Source organism: Heterocephalus glaber, unplaced genomic scaffold (assembly GCF_053883595.1).
Source record: "Heterocephalus glaber isolate CG9 unplaced genomic scaffold, H.glaber_assembly_v1.0 deba00001428, whole genome shotgun sequence".
NCBI lineage: Eukaryota > Metazoa > Chordata > Mammalia > Rodentia > Bathyergidae > Heterocephalus > Heterocephalus glaber.
In genome coordinates this window covers 20,325,174-20,342,553 of record NW_028258293.1, presented here as the reverse complement: position 1 = coordinate 20,342,553, position 17,380 = coordinate 20,325,174, and the positions used below count along the sequence as shown (strand labels likewise).

General features: G+C 40.0%; 1 protein-coding gene across 4 annotated transcripts in view; it reads left to right on the top strand.

Annotated features, from left to right (window-relative positions):
- The window catches only part of Swap70 (switching B cell complex subunit SWAP70), a 79,935-nt gene that overhangs the window by 14,080 nt on the left and 48,475 nt on the right, over positions 1-17,380 (top strand). For 2 of the 4 annotated variants that reach the window (XM_087211312.1, XM_087211314.1), the window contains exon 2: positions 7,481-7,621. The exons of 1 other annotated variant lie outside the window; for it this stretch is intronic. In XM_087211312.1, coding sequence (XP_087067438.1) covers positions 7,481-7,621 — 141 coding nt within the window. Of the gene's footprint in view, positions 1-6,423; positions 6,509-7,480; positions 7,622-17,380 lie in introns of all 4 variants that reach the window. One more of the 4 variants, XM_087211315.1, reaches the window with a different exon arrangement.

Sequence of the window (17,380 nt, the reverse complement as noted above, 5' to 3'; positions counted from 1 at the left end):
GTTCATATTACAGAGACAGCATCGAGACAGATACTTATGAGTTAGAAATCTTTTTTTTTTGTGCTGGGGATCAAACTCGGGACCTTGCACCTGTGAGGCAGTCGGCGGGACCACTGAGCTAAATCCCCAGCCCTTAGATATTTTAATCTGTCTGTGTTATGCTCCTACTGAGTCCTCTCTTAGCTCCATGCTAGTCACTGTGATGGACATGGAAGAAAAATAGGCGGTTTCCTGCCTCACTGAGTTGGACTTAGGTATTTGAGGTATCACTAGCATGTGAAACTGAACACGGTAAATGGTGAGGAGGAGTTCTTTGGCTGGGCTTGGTTGGTGAAGGTTTCCCTGAGCTCTTAAAGAATGACTCTCTGGGAAGAAGGTGATTAGGTGGAAGGGGAATGTTTCCAGCCAAGGCATCACAGGGACAGACAGGAGGCTTGGGGTCTGGTCCTTGCTTTGTTACTAATTACTTTGTGACCTAGGCCAAGTCCCAGGCCCCAGTCTTTTTTCCCAGGTACTAGGAATTGAAACCAAGGCCTTTGTCCTAAGCTACACCCCCAGCCCTTTAATTTTTTAATGGCTTTGGGGTTTTTTAAATTTTTAATTTTTATTAGTACATGTTTACACTACGTAATGATTACATTCATTGTAGAGCGTTGGTAAATGTGTATAACATACCTTAATTCTTTTTTATGTCTCCTCCTCTCCCTGCTTCCCCTCCCTCCTACCCCTTTATTTTTAGTTTTAGACAGGGTCTCCCACAGTTGCTAAGTTGCCCAGCCTGGGCTTGAACTTGTGATCTCTTTGCCTCAACCTCCTAAAGTGCTGCAATTACAGGCCTGCCCCATCATGTCCAGCTAGGCCCCAGTCTTTTTTTTATGTGAAGCAGAGAGGAGTAGGATATTTTCTAAAAGTGTTGTCATTGTGGGGGATGTAGCTCAGTGGTCCTGTGCCTGCCTCGCAAGTGGAAGGTCCTGGGTTCGATCCCTGGAATGGGAAAAAATAAACAAAAAGTGTGTTGTCATTATTAAAGTATTATGGCTGGTTGCTGTAGGTATGCAATGATGGGTGAGGCATGGGCCTTGCTCTTGGGAATGTGTACACTCTTGTGGGGAAGAAATACACTTGTGGTAGTGTAACATAACAGTAGGAAACAGTAGGAGGAGACGGCTTGGTTTTGAGTGGTGAAGGATTCAGAAAAAGATGGCATTTATTTTGATAGACATGGAAGTGGGGATAGGGCCTTGCTGGGGGGCTCAGAGAAGGGCAGAGGGGTGGTGTAGGATGTGCTGTGGGGCTCAGTTAGTAAGCTGTTTAGCTGGAGTTCTACTCTTGCTGCGGAGGAGTAGGAAAAATAAGGCTAGGAAGGTAAAGTGAGTTGGCTGGTGCAATAATTTAAATGTGGAGCTCAGATACGCCCCTGGCTTCTACGTCTTTAGGCTCTTGATGACTCTTAGGCAAGGGGGTCCTGTAAGCAGGACTGAAGATCTATTTGGTAAAAGTGTCTAGGATGGTAAGTGATTGTTCTCAGGGATTGCGAGAGGGCAGCGTAAACATGACTGAGATTTTTGAAGTTGAATAAAGATGCTTAAGGGAAAGCAAGCATGATGAAAGCAGTGACGAGCAGAACTAGAGGATGTTGTCCGGAAGGGGACTGTGACTCCATGTGGAAAGGGGCAGAACTTCTAGTAGACAATGCCCTGAAGGGAGGGCATAGCTGTGCTAGGAAGTTGGTCATTCTGGCTCATTGTTAGGAAGAATTTTCCAGTAATTTGCCATTAGTTTGAAATTTTATAAATGGGACAGGAATTTTCATGTTTTTTTAAAAAAGATCCCCCATTATGAATTATAATTCTGTAATTGTGTGGGTTCAGATAAGTCTATTGGAATAGAGCTCCCCACCCACCTTCTGTGCAGTGCTGAATCTTGCCCATTACGCATGCACATCCCGTAGAGGAAAATGATGTGGAGGACACATCTCAAAGGACCTTTTAGAATCGCTACACCTTTAGGAGGAAGGAGGGTGAACGTCAAGTGTTTAAAGCACTGTTTCGCTGTTCGCCATTGGTGATTTCGTTTTCATGATAGTTGGGGAAAATCCTTAAAAAGGGTAAATGGTAAGTTGCTGAAGGGTAGCAGACCAGGAGCAGCTAATTAGTCACCTCTTCAGCAGGGCCCTGAGCTGGGCCCCCACCCAGCCAGGGGAGAGATGAGTTTCTGGCATGGGTAGGGATCCTTTACTGTGTAACAATAGTTTATTCTTCAGGTCAGGGAATGAGAGCAAAGTTGCTTAGCAATCATGTGGGTGCTAAAAGAATGGAGAGGGCAGGCATTTGAAGTGGGATAATTCCGGGTTTTCAAGAAACTTAAAAACACCCTGATTAGAGTGATTTGGGGTCAGTCCTTGTACAAATTAAGAACTTTTAGTCCTCTTTCTGATTGCTTTTGTCTCGATCTGTTTTTCAGCTTCCTCATCTGGAGAAAGGGCTAGTGGCTCTTGGACCGGTTTCCCCCAAAGGAGGGTGCTGGGAGACAGAGCTCTCACAGTGGGCCGCCCCATGTTTCAGGCACTCTGAGTTCCTTACCATAGCATTTTCTTAGGTCATTGAGCTGGGTCAAGGGGAACTGACCAGGGGATCTGGGGGAGCCCAGCTCATCGCTGCAGCTTAGAAACAACATGCTTGTGTGTCCACTGCCGTCTTTGCTAGACAGGGCTCTCTGTTTTACCAGAAAGAGAGGGAAGATGGTACACGTGGAAAGGGTACTATGGTGAGAGGTTTGTGTTCTAACCCCAGATTGAGACAGATCTTCTTCTTCTTCTTCTTCTTCTTCTTTCCTCTTTCTTGTTCTTCTTTTTTTTTTCTTTAGGCAGATTTGCTGCAGCTCTGGCCTTAAACTCACTACATAGCCCAGATTGGCCTCAAACTTGTGGTGATTGTCCTGCCACAGCCTCCCAAGTGCTGGGATTACAGGCCTGTACCACCACACCGGGCTGGGGCAGATCTTCTGATCTCTGATTTAGCCTCTTCATCTGTAAAATAGCAGTGTAGAGACTAAAATAAGCTGATGAGTAGTGTGAGTCTGGCCTAAAAAGCATAGGTTGCTGTGCAGGTTTGTAGAACTTTCCTGTTCTTATGCTAGTTTATATTCTGGCCATCAACATTGTGGCACTGGTGCTGCTACTTCTTCTCTTCTTTTTTCCTTTTCTTCTTCTTTTTCTTTTTACTTTTTGAGGCTGAGTCTAGGAACGTAACCCAAGCTGGCCTCAAACTCACGATCCTTCTGCATTAGCCTTCTGGGTACTGGGATTATACCGTGTACCACCCAGCCTGGCTATACATTTTATTTTTTATTTTAAAAAACTTGAAATACTGTCTAGGCTTTTTAAAAATTGCTGGTAAACAGTTTTAAATATCAGATAAAACATGTTTTCCCCTCTTTTAACACTGTGGTTTTTTTTTTTTTTTGTACCTGGGATCAAACTCGGGACCTTATGCTTTTGAGGCAGGCGGTGGAACCACTGGGCTAAATCCCTGGCAGTTTTCCCCTCTTTTAGAAATGCACTTTCTGTCATAGTTTGTTTTGTTTGATAACTACTTTCTTTGTTTGGGCCATACTAACAATGAAAAAAGAAAGGTGAAGTTCTGGGCTGGGAATTTACCTCAGTGGCACCATGCCTGCCTTGCAAGTGCAAGGCCCAGAGCTCGATCCACAGTACTGCAAAAAAAAAAAAAAAAAAAAGAAAGGTGAAGTTCTAATCTACATTATAGTTCTTTTTGCTGAATTCATGAAATGAATTTGGGTTGACAGTTAACAGATTTGGGTTTTTTAATTCCTAGAAATTTTATACATAAACCTAACTGCTCATTTTTTTTTATTCATTTATTTTTTTGATACTGGGGATCGAACTCGGGACCTGGTACTTGCGAGGCAGGCAGTGGCACCACTGAGCTAAATCCCCGGCCCAACTGCTCATTTTTTTGATGAAGATACTGAGACCAAGCAAGCAAGTAACCAGCCATACCAGGATTGGAACTGGGTCTCTTCCTGGTCCTGGCTGCTCTTATGTGCTCCCTCCCTCATAGTTTGCTTAAGTAAGTAAAGGTGATTAAGGATATTATCACTGAATTTAGCCATCCCTGTGTTTAACAAGAGTGATGTTTATTATTTATTCATTTATTTTTTTGAGACAGGATCTCCATATGTAGTTCAGGCTGGCCTGGAATTCACTGTGTAGCCCAGGCTGGCCTCCAACTTGCAGTGATCCTACTGCCTCAGTCTCACAAGTGCTGGGAATACAGACTTGTGCCACCATGCCCAGAAAGAACTGATTAATTGTCCAGTGCTGAAGTCTAGAGTCAAATCTTAATCTTAAATGTGTTTACCGAATCAAACTAAGCACTTCCACATAACACTGCTGATGTTAGACAACTGAACATGTAATGCTCCTTATTACTGGAGAGTGTTGAGGCAGGGAGCGGAACCACTGAGCTAAATCCCCGGCTGGAGAGTGTTGAACTAGTGATTATAAAAGCTGGATCTCAGTTCTGCTCAGTAACTTTAGTTTAAAAAGGTGTATTTAATCTTTTGAGCAAGTACTTAACTATTTATGAGATGAGAAGGATGACAATATGACATTTAGGACCTGCGCCAGGACCTTAGTTGGAGGACCTATGAAACTCCCAGGCAGAGGACAGGGTAGGCAGGGAGAGACTGGTGTTTTCTTTCTGTTTCTTGAGGACTTAGATCAGTTATTTTTTTCATTTTATCCCCTTCTCTGTTCTGTCTTCTAGTTATCTATGTTCCTTTCCAAAAACTGCCCTTGTTTATCCTTTAGGTGCTTGGTTAAATTTTCTCTTCCTCTCTGCAGTCATTGTGGCACATACTGGTTTTCCTTTTCTAAACTCATCGCCCTTGTGAGCTCCTCTTCCATCCATCATGGCGCATACTGCAGGGCGTGTCTTCCTTAGAAGTCTCTAGGGGGTAGGTTAATACAGAAGGAGAAGAACAAACTGAAGATAAGTAGATTTAGCTATGTGATCGTTGGCTGGCCCATTAAAAATATATTGTGTTCAGTGTTTTAATAACTAGTACGTTTTCTAAATAGTCCATTTTTTGATAAATTTTTTTTTTTCCCAAAAAAACTTAAAAGAGTAAAAAAAAGTTGTCTTCTATTCCTAGGCACCCATCTACTAAAGCCCTTCCCCTTAAAGTAGTTTGTTTCTGGTTTTTTTTTTTTTTTTTGAGACAAAGTCTACATAGTTCAGGCTGGCCTTGAACTCACTATGTAGCCCAAGCTGGCCTTGAATTTACAGCAGTCCTCTTGCCTCAGCCTTCTGAGAGCTGGGATTACAGATGTGTGTCACCACGCCTGGCCAGTTATTTGTTTCTTATGTATCCCACCAATTTCTTATTTTTTTTTCCCTTTTTCTTTTACACAAAAGATGGCATACTTTATATACTCTTATGTACCTTGTTTTTTAATGTAATTTATCTTGGAGATTTTTCATATCAGTACATAGTAACTTCCTCGTGGGTTTTTTTTTTTTAACATTTTATAACTTAACCAGTGGTTGGGAATTTTTATATAGTAAAGTCCCAGGTGATTTTAAAATTTGAATGACCTTTGAGCCTTACCTGAGAAATACGCTTTTCATTTCTCTAAAACTTACATTTCCATAGCACTTTACAGCTTATAAGCACTTTACATTTTTGAAATTGATCCTCACAGAGCCTCTTTGGGGGTCAGTACTACAAGCCTTCCTAGGTAAATGAGAAAAAAAATCTATTTAGGATTTTGCTGACTGTGGCACAAGATTCCTCAATAAAATCCTCACCATGGTCCTTTCATGTGCTCAACTGGCAAATACAAGGTTTGCTTGAGAAACACAGCCTGCTTTGTAGGGCTGATAAAGTCTTCATTACTGCATTTATAACCACTTGTAAGTTTACTTCCTTCACTTGACTCACTTCCTTAAAATCAGTAGAGCATGTACAAAAGGATCTCCACATAAATGACACTTTGAGAAACAAAACCAATTTAGAAAAAAAGATATGCAAATGTTCTTTTTATAGATTAAAAATTTTAAATCTTAAAAATATCCTAACTGAAATATTTGTATGCAGAAGAAGTTTCTTGCTTAATGAAATTGAAAGTGTTTACTGAGATGATTATGTGATTATGGCTCCTTAAATAGTTAAATGTTAGGACTGAGAAAAATAGGGGATATTTTAACCTGGGATTTGACATTTAGGAAGAGCTCTGTTGATCAGAGTACACCCTTACCTATATCATCTGACCCGTTCAGAATGCACAGATGAAATAGAGGAGACTTGAGCATCATTTAAAAAATGTCATTAGTACCGAGGTAACTTAGACTGGGAATTCTGCTGCCTGGATTTTTTTTTTTTTTTTTTTGGTACTAGGGATCCAAATCGGGACCTTGTGGTTTTGAGGCAGGTGGCGGAACCACTGAGCTAAATCCTTGGCCCCTGTTGCCTGGATGTGAAGGTGGGTACTTAGGTTATAACAAGGCAAGTAGTAATTCTTTGTATACTTATGCTGTGGACTACAGATTTTCTATAAAATATCTGAAGCCAGTTCGGTGGCTCCTAAGAGTTATTTTTTAATTTAATTTAATTTATTTTTCGGTACCGGGAATCTAACTCAGGACCTTGCGCTTGCCAGGCAGTGCCACTGAGCTACATCCCTGGCCCTTAAGATTTTTTATTAATGCATATTAATTGTACGTGTTAGTGGGGCTCAGTGTGATGTTTCCATACATGCACCCAGTGTGCACTGATAAATCCAACCTCCCTTTTGCCACCTTTCTCTCTGCCCTTCCCAATCTCTAGTAACCACTGTACCTCAGATGCTTTTTTCTTTTTCTAAACCAGACTCTTGATTTCTTTTTTGTTGTCTGTGTTCTTTTCTATTCATGTTGACGTTTAACCTATTGTCATAGAATTATAGAGAGGTTTGGACATTTAGCGATTGCCGAGTGCCTTGTGGTATACTTGTGTATTAGTCTGATCCTTCCTAATTAGTAAATGGGAAGCCCGAAGCCTGGAGAGGCAGTGACCTGTCCAGGTCACCACCTTGTCCACAATGCCTGGCTGTGCCGCCTGCTGTCATGTTCCTTCTCTAGAGTAGCTCTAATTAGCTGACCTTGCTATACTTGGGGGACAAGTTTAATTTTAAACACATTCTCTTGCCCCGAGCCCTTCTTTCTAATGTGGGCCAGTTACTAACCGATTATAAGGGCTATTATATTCACAGTGGCTGTGTTAGTATGGACTCGTGGGCAGTGGAGCCAAACTGGGGAGGGAATGAGAGGTTCATGAGCAGCAGGCACCCCAGTGTGCTACGAGTTCACCCTCCACCTTTTCTCGCCAAGGCAGAGAGCGGTGTGTTGTGTTGACACAGTGGAAGTGTCCTGTGTTAGAGAGGGAGGCTTCACACTACTCTTTTTCTCCTCCTTAGGTGCTTTCCCATAACCTGTGCACGGTGTTGAAGGTTCCACATGACCCTGTTGCCCTTGAAGAGCACTTCAGGGATGACGATGAAGGGCCTGTCTCCAATCAGGGCTACATGCCGTATTTAAACAAGTTCATTTTGGAGAAGGTAGGGTTCTGACCTCTTGTTTGATTTGCACTTGTCTGTTGGCTGCCAGAGCTGCGGTGGGAAGCGTCGGAGACTGACGGTTCTTCCTGCTCCACCCTCCACTCCCTTCTAAAATCTGCTTGATACTTTTCACCTTAGTTTGTTCTTTGAAAATAAGGACTATGTTTTATGTTAATTTGTACATGTCCTTTTTCGGGGGGCTGTATTCATTTGAAAAATGGGATGCCTTGGGTACCAGCATGGATGTGATGGAGTTAAGTGTGAATTCTAAAGGGGATGACAGTTGTCTTTACCCTTTAGAAATTATCCCACAGGGTTTTCAGCTTAGACTTTTCAAGGTACCACTTGGATGCTTCCTTTGAGTTATGTTCTGAGTAAAGATGTTATAAAAACCTGTTGTGTGTTTAGCAGCCAAATTTAACCTATTGACATTTGCTGCTTTGTTCAGTTTTTATTAAAAATTTACATATGTGTAAATTTACTTCATGTGTAAGTTTTTAAAAAATTTAAAGTAGGTAGTACATAAAAACATAAAAATTATACAAATTTATAAGATACCATGTGATTTTTCTATATGTGTATATGTTGTTTAATGCCTAAATCAGGTTAAAGCTATCTTCTCAAACACTTATTATTGGTTTATGATGAAAACATTTAAAAAACCCTTTTCCCAGCTTTTTGAAATACCTCATCACTCTCTGTGGTCACCCTGCTGCACAGTAGCTTGCCAGACTGTGGCTTGGTAACCACTGGGCAGCTTCTCCCCTTTCTCTCAAGTATTGAATGTAATGCATGGAAAGAATCAAATAATCCAAACTGTTGGTATGTGTAAATTATTTTTATTAATTGGTGATTAAAATGTTATGAAAGGTAGTACATGCTTGCTATTAAATAGGCAGTTAATATAGAAATATATGATATAAAAAGTGACTGTTGTTCCTTTACTCTTACTAGTCTGATTCTCCAGGAGTAGTTATTGTTAAAAATTTGGTGAAGGGGCCAGGGATTTAGCTCAGTGGTTCCACTGCCTGCCTCGCAAGCACAAGGTCCCGAGTTCGATCTCCGGTACCAAAAAAAAATGCATGAAGACACACACACACAGACACATACACACACACACTTTTGTACACACATGGTGTGTTGTTTCTGTATGAATAGGATCACAAGTATATGTGTACTTCTGTAGTTTATCTTTCTAATACCTAGTATTATCTCTCCATGTCTTACATATTTAGTTTAAGTCTGAAAGTAATATTCACATCGAAAGTTATGGAAATCCTACTCTTACCTGTTGTTTTAGCTACTTCTCTCTCATTGCTTAACAAAATATCCAACACCCAAAGTTAAAAGGGAAAGGGATTATTTAGCTCACAGTTTGTAGAGGTTTCAGTTCATAGTCGGCTGGTTCAAGGCAGAATGACACATGGCAGAGGGGCTTTGTACAGGCAAAACAGTTCATAGCTCCCACACAACAAAGAACAAGAGAACCTTAACAGCATCTTTCTGCCCCTTTTATCTTATCCAGACTACTGGGATTAGGGCGGTGCCAAACCAGTGAGTGTACTGGTTTAATAATCACACACCCATAATCCCAGCATCACACACTCTAGATTCAGCCACCTCTGAAAAAGCCACGTATGACTGCATGAAGCTTTTGGTGGTGGTGGTGGGGGGGGCCGCATCTAGACCCAAACCATAACACCTACTAATAACACCAAGCATGATATTTTTTCATATTTTTTTTTAAATGCTTTTCAGAGCGTGACAATGGTAATACACCATTCATTCATTCACTCATTCATTCATTCATTTATTCATTGAGACTGGGTCTTGCTCTGTAATCCAGGCCAGCCTTAAAGTTAGTATGTAGCCCAGGCCTGTCTCAAACTGGTGATTCTCCAGCTTCAGCCTTATGAATGCTGGAATTACTGTAAATGCCAACATGCTTGACATTGATAATACTTTTTTTTTTTTTTGAGACAGGGTCATGCTTTGTAGTTCAGGCTGACCTTCAACTCACTGTGTAGCTCAGGCTGGCCTCAAACTCTCAAGTATTTTCCTGGCAGAGATACTAGAATTGCTTTAAATGTGCTTTTTTCTCTTGCTTTGTGTATATTTTTAAATTGACAAATAAAAATTGTATAAATTTATGGTATATAACATGATATTTTGAAATAAGTATACATTGTGGGATGGCCAGATCAAAGTAATATGTGTATTACCTCACATACTTACCATTTATTTGTAGTGAGAATACTTAAAATCCAGTCTTAGCAATTTAAGTACAAACATACTACATTATATTAACTATAATCACCATGTTGTATGGTCATGCTTTGGTAGAAAAAAGAGACAAGCTACAAGTAGTGAAATGTAAGATTTAACCCAGCTTACACAAGCTCCATTCATGTAGAATGTCCCAAACAGACACATGTATAGAGACAATGGCAACTAGAGGTTGCCGGGGGCTGTGGGGTGCTAGAAAAGCTGAGTGACTACTCATGGGCCTAGAATTTCTTTTTGGGATGATGAAAATGTTTGTGATAGTGGCGATGGTTGTGAAGTTTTATGGATATATATTAAAACCCATCAAATTGTATACTTTAGAAGTGTGAATTTCATGTTATAAAATTATATCTTTTTTTTTGGTGACAGGAATCGAACTCAGGTCCTTGTGCTTGCAGAGCAGGCAGCGGAACCACTGAGCTAAATCCCCGGCCCCCAAAATTGTATCTTAATAAAATGATTTATCAAATTGTACAGAAATTGATGTGTGAGGTCTCAAAACTTCACAGAATGATGCTATGCTATTTTCTGGAAGCTTTTTTTTCCTGCTACTGTTTTGTTCATTTATCAGGTGTCTCTCTTTTCTACAGTTGCTAAGTAGATATGTCTTATGTTCAGCAGTCATCTTCTATGTGCATGTATTTAAGCTTAAAAATCAGAGACAAGGGGCCAGGGATTAGCTCAGTGGTTTTGCCACCTGCTGCCCAAGCACAAGGACCCGAGTTCGATCCCCGGTACAAAAAAAAAAAAAATCAGACAATAAACAGGATTGTCTGTTACTAAGGTATTATAGAGCATACTGAGAAATTCTCAGCAATCTGGAAATTGCTTTGTTTTCGGTGATAAAATTTGTGTGAGCTGGGGCAGTGAGAACAGTCCACGGGCTTTGTGTATCCTGTTCCTTCATTTTTTTCCCCTTGGTGTACTGGTTTTTTTTAACCTCTTGAACTTTAAGTTTTAAAGTGTTCTTTGAGGATCTTGATATTTTAAAGTTTTGTTAATGGGGGAAAACTATGGCAGAATCTGAAAAATCTAGAATGAGCCACTGAATGTAGAGAAAAACTGATTCATGGAGCGAGTAAGGACGTGGTGAAACAGTGAGCCCTTGTGTGTCGCTGCTGGGCCACCTGGAGTGGAGTTTTGCCAGTCCCGCCGTCCAAGTAAGACACCCATAGTTTCCATGGTGTGTGTTTAAACCAAGCAAAGATGAGTGCCTTGTTCTGAAATTTGGTTGAAAAAAGGAAAATGCCAATAGTGACTGAAGAATGTTAGCGCAAAACTTAAGAGATTGTCATTAGTTTTGCAAAGAAAATACGAAATAATGATTAAACATTTGCAAAGTGTACTTTCCTGCATACACCCTGCCTCGCTCGATCCCCTTGTTAGCCCTGGGAGGTGGCACAGAACTTACCCCAGCTAATTCAGGCGGAAACGGAGCCTAACGAGGTCTGCGCAATAAGGGGTAGATAGGGTTTGAACCAACCCACTTAACTTCTCCACTAGTGTTCCTTTACCTGTCCTCTGGAGGGATTAATGACTTCTTTCAGAGTTACTATGCTTTTTCCTCCTAGTTATTTGGATAAATATGGGAAATAATGGTTGAAGGTAAGTGTGGAGTTGCTTTAAAAAACATTCTGGTAATCTCAGACTGTCTCAGCTTCCTAATGGTTCCTTTGTTTTCTTTCTCAAGTGTTTTAAGATGAGTCTTTTCTCTAAGTCTCTGGAGTTTCTTAATGTCTGGCCAGTTTTTCTCCAGGTTGTTTTAGGGGCCTTTTGCCTTTGTCTGGTTGTATTATTCTAAAGGTGTTGCAAATAAGACGTAACATATTGAAACTGGATTTCCAAAAAGTAATTTTATATATACAATAGTGTCTATATTTACTTCCTGATAATTCTTTTTGTGAGACAGGGTCTCTCACTGCATTTCAGGCCAGCCTTAAACACACTATGTAGCCCAGGCTGGCCTTGAACTCACAGCAGTCCTCCTGCCTCAGCCTCTGGAGTGCTGGGATTACAGGCATACACCAACACGCCTGGTTCTGATAATTACTCCTATTGTTCTTCACATTATAGAATTTATTTTCACCTTTCCTGAGACTTTGCATGATTAACATGTTTGTTGTTCTTTTGCCAAGACTGATGTTTTCCAACAGTCCTTTGGTTGTTGCTTTTTGGGAGCATATGTACACACAAGAGAAAAACACTCAGAAACATTTCAGCCCAGTGTGTTCTCTCCTCTGCATTGTTATTCTCATTTTACATGTATGCTTTTTTCCCTTTTGTGTGGATACTTTCTTACCATGCTTGGTGCTCATGTGACAGTTATATTTCTTGCATAAAATGTGGTTTCAAGTTTCTTCTGGTAGTTTTTTTTTTTTTTGTATCAGGGATCAAACTTGGGACCTTGCGCTTGCGAGGCATGTGGTGGAGCCCCTCAGCTAAATCTCCGGTCCCCCTTCTGATAGTTTAATGACCACTACTCAGCTTTTTTTATTTTTATTTTTTGGTGCCAGGGATCAAACTCAGGACCTCCAGCTTACCAGGCAAGCGCTGGCTGAGCTAAACCCCCAGCCCCACCCCTCAGCCCTTAAAATACTTTGTATACAAAGAACTCAAAGAATTAGACCCCCTCAATAAAAGACCCAATAAAAAAACAGGCAACTAAAATGAATAGAAACTTCTCAGAAGTACAAATAGCCAATAAATACATGAAAAAATGTTCAGCATTACTGGTCATTAAAGAAATGCAAATTAAAACAACAGTAAGATTCTGTTTTACCCCAGAAAGAATGTCAGTCATCAAGAAATGAAATAATAACAAATGCTGGAGAGGCTGAGGGGAAAAGGAATCCTTCATTGTTGGGAATATAAACTAGTGCAACTGCTACGGAAATCAATATGGAGATTCCTCAAAAAACTAAAATTAGAAATTCCATTCAACCTCGCTGTCCCCTTTCTAAGAATCTTCCCCAAAGAATTTAAGACAGACATATTATAGTGATACATACATACTCATGTTTTTTTTTTTTCTGCTTGTTTCTTTTTTGGTACCGGGGATCGAACTCGGGTCCTTAGCTTGCGAGGCAGGCAGTGGAACCACTGAGCTAAATCCCTGGCCCAATGTTTTTTTTCTTTTTGTACTGGGGATTGAACTCAGGACCTTGTGCTTACGAGGCAGGTGGCTGAACCACTGAGCTAAATCGCCAGCCCACATATTCTTGTTTATAACAGTGCAATTTATAGACAAAGACTTTTTATTTTTTGGTACCAGGGATCGAACTCGGGTCCTTGCGCTTGCGAGGCAGGTGGCAGAACCACTGAGCTAAATCCCCGGCTAGCAGTGCAATTTGTAATAAATAAAACTTGTAAGCAGCCTGTATGTCCATCAACAGATGAATGGATAAAGTAAATGTGGTATTTATACACAATAGAGTACTACTCTGCCATAAAGAAGGATAAATTTGAGTCACTTGTAGGAAAATGGATGTACATCAAGTCCATAATGTTCAGTAAAATAAATCAGACACATAGAATGAAAATCATGTGGTTTCTCTTATATGAGAACCCAAAGTATAAATAAATCAAAGAGCAAAATAAAAGATAGACAGTAGGAAAAAGGGAGATAGATCTTTGACAAATGGAGAGGGGACAGAGATGTTGGGAGGGGGGGAATGGAAGGGGATATAAAAAGAATCAAGATGTGCCATGTGCTTGTACCAGCTACTCACAAGGAATGTATTCATGATGTACTGCAAACATGGGCTATTTAAAATTTTTTTTAGTGTATATAAAAAAGACACTACAGTATAAGTGGGGAGTCGGGGAAGAGCACTTCAACCACATGCCTAACAACCATTACTAAATACAAAGTGGTATCACTCTGAAGCACTTTCCACCAAAAGTGGAAGCACTTTTCCAATTTCTTTCTTACAGCCCTTTATCCTGTGTTATTTTATCTTTCATAATTGTTTGAAAATTACATAGTTTTTTTTTTTAGTGGGGTCTTGCTGTGTTACCCAGGCTGGCCTTGAACTTGTGATCTTCTTGCTTCAGCCTCCCAAATGGCTAGGATTACAGGCCTAGGATTACACTGCAACCTATTGAAAGTTACAGAGTTTTAATTTGGCACAATGACCAAGTTATACTCTACATTTTAGCCATATTTGTGAACCAGTAGAGGATTATACTTTTTTGTTTGTTTGTTTTTGAGACAGTCTCTCTATGTAGTTTAGACTGGTCCTGAATTCACTATGGAGCCCAGGCTGGCTTGGAACTCACAGCAGTCCTCCTGCTTCAGACTCCCAAGTACTGGGAGGATTATACATTTCTGAGTGAATAAAAGGGCTTTAAGCTTGTCGTGGTGGTGCATGCCTGTAATCCCAGACTCAGGAGGCTGAGGCAGGAGGATTGCTGTGAGTTTGAGGCGAGCCTGAACTGCTTAGTGAGACCCTGTCTCAAAAAATAAAAACCAAACGAAAAATAGAGCCCAGGCCACTTAGTGACTTAGCAAGATCTTGTTTCAAAATGAAAACATGAATAAAAGGGGTAGGAATGTAGCTCAATGTGAAGGCCCTAGGTTCACTCCCCAGTACTGCAAAAAGTCAGAGTGATACAGTTTTAAAAAATAGTGTTTTGGGCCAGGGATTTAGCTCAGTGGTTCTGCCGCCTGCCTCGAAAGCACAAGGTCCGGAGTTCGATCCCCGGTACCAAAAAAAGTTTTTAAAAAATAACAGCTTTTTTGACATACAACTCACATACCATATAATTTACCTGTTTAGCAGTAGTATAATTCAGTGGGTTTTGGTGTAGGCCCCGTTTTGTGTGAGCCATCAACATATCAGTTTTAGAGTATTTTCACCACTTCCTTCCCCCAAATCTCATGTCCATTTGCAGTCTCCTCCCTCACAGTTCTAGGCAAGCACTACTCTACTTTCTGTCTGTGCAGTTGCCTATTTGGACATTTTAATATTAACAGAGTCATACAATATGCAGCCTTTTGTGTCTGGCTTCTTCAACTTAGCATGTTTTCAGCGTTCATCCATGTAGTAGCATGTAACAGTGCTTCCTTCCTTTTTATGGCCAAATAATATTCCATTACAGATACACCACCCTTCATTCACATGGTCATTAATGGGTGGACAGCTGTTCACTTCAGTGCGAACACAATGGCTTTGTCTCTGTTCCTCAAATCACCAAGGTTCTTCCTGGCTCACAGCTTTCAGGCATGGCACTTCCTATGCTGTAGCCTCCTCCACCTAGAAAATGCAGCCAGTTTTTGTTCATCCTCTGGTTTTGGCATGATTGTCACTTCCTTAGGGAGGTTTCCTCAAGGGGCACCCACCCCTGTAACTAAACAGCAGTCTTGTACTGTGTTCTCACAGCATCCTGTGCTCTTTTCCTTCTGGGCCCTTACAGCGGCTTTCAGCACAGACGCAGCTGGGTTCTTCTGTATTGTTCAGTGTCTGATTCCTCCTTGGGAGCGTTAAGCATGTTGTCCACTCTCAGCACAATGATTGGCGCCCAGTAAACCCTCACAACTAGTTAAGTGAGTGAATAAACAAGTGAACCCTGCATACTAGGCAGAGGGAGGCAAATGTGAATAAAATGTGGCCCTGTATTTCAAGGAATTAATGATTTTGTGTGAGCCATAGTAAATACAGAACTTGGACTCAGGAAAGAGTTTGGGGTTAGCAATGTAGGTATTTTATATAAGAGCCTTTTCCCTTTTTCATTTTTTTTGGCTCTTATACTTTTGCTTTGCTTTTCTGAAACTTAATTTTGCCATTGAGATATAATTGACATAGCCTAAAACTTACCATTTTAATTGTTCAGTTTTTGCAGTGCTGGAGATTGAACTCAGGACCTTGAGCATGCTAGGCAAGCACCCTTCCACTGAACTACATCCTCCGCCCAGCGTGAACAGTTTTCAGCACAAAATTCAGTAGCTGTTAGTACATTCATGGTGCTGTGCAGACGACATCCCCATCTAGTTCTAGCATCCCTAAGGAAATTCCACTCTGGTCAGTGTTCAGTTTCAGTTTTCGTGTTTACTAGTCTCTTGGCAGCCATTAACCTGCTTTCTGCCTGGCTTCTTTCTTAGAACATGTCTGTTTTTGTCCCAGTACCATCCTGTTTTTATCACTGCAGCTTTGTAATATAACTTGAAGTCAGGGATTGTGACACCTCTCGCTTTGCTCTTGTTGCCCAGGATTGCTTATGCTATTCTGAGTTTCTTCTGGTTCTGTGTACATTTTAGGATTGCTTCTCTAGTTCTGTGAGAGAGCCTGTTTGGTACAGGTGTAAAAGGGTTTAGTGTGTGTTAATAACTGGTTAAAGCACCTGCAGGTGCCTTAAGAAAAACACTTTTTTTTTGAGCTCAACACTTTCTTTTTCAGAAAATAGAAGGCAAAAAATGGAAACAAAGCTTTTATAAATAAGGAGAGGAAGGGGGATTGAAGGGAGGGAAGGGGAATGGGAAAAAAAGAAGAAGCAAGATATGTCATGTACAGGTACAAATTCCCTATGATGAATTTGATCATTATATATTATTATATCATTGTATACCTAAAATGCACCAATAAAATTTTTATTTTTATCTTTTTTTACTCTTTTTGAGATTTCTATGGAAAAACCATCTATATAGGTTTTCAGGGTAGCCAAACTTATTTAAAACATTAACAGAGAACTAATAAATGAGAACTAATAGTCTCAAAGGTTACATAGGACTAACAAATAAAAGCCTTAAAGTTTGATGATATAAGGGTCATATATGATTAGGTGGCTATATAGGTTTCTATGTGTCAATTTTCAGGTATATGTTCTATTTTAGTTGGTATATAGACACTCATGATATAGTCCAAATACCTTTGTTCACAGGGTTAACAGTGAATTAAAAAGATAAAGATGTCTTTAAAGTTGTAAACATATTTCCATCCAGCTTGTTAGCTAATTGAAATAAAATCAAAAGATTGGTTTTATAAATACAATGTCTGTTACTATTTGTCTACAGCTTAGAGGTGGTTTTTTTTAAGGAATGTATTAAACATTTTATTTTTTTATTTTTTGAGATTTTTTTTTTTTTTGGTACCAGGATCAAACTTGGGACCTTGTGCTTGCAAGGCAGGCACCAGAACCACTGAGCTAAATCCCCGGCTCTACAGCTTAGAGTTTTTCCTAGGTTAAATGTAATATATATAGCTTAAAGTGTTTAAATATTATGGTTTGATTCTCATGAGTCATCTAAAGCAATTGTTAAGATATATTTAAGGTGGCTACAATTAAAAGGTTAAGCTTTCTGTGTCTAAAGCAGTAAGGTTTTCTTAACATTGAAATGCTGTTGGTTAAACTTACAAAACTAGATTTAAAGGAAAAGTTTCTATATTTTACTAAAATAAGTGTCTTGTGTTCTCATCGTTAGGCTTTTGGTTACTAAAAAGAGACTTAAGATTTAAAAAAAGAGTATTTGAATGTTAA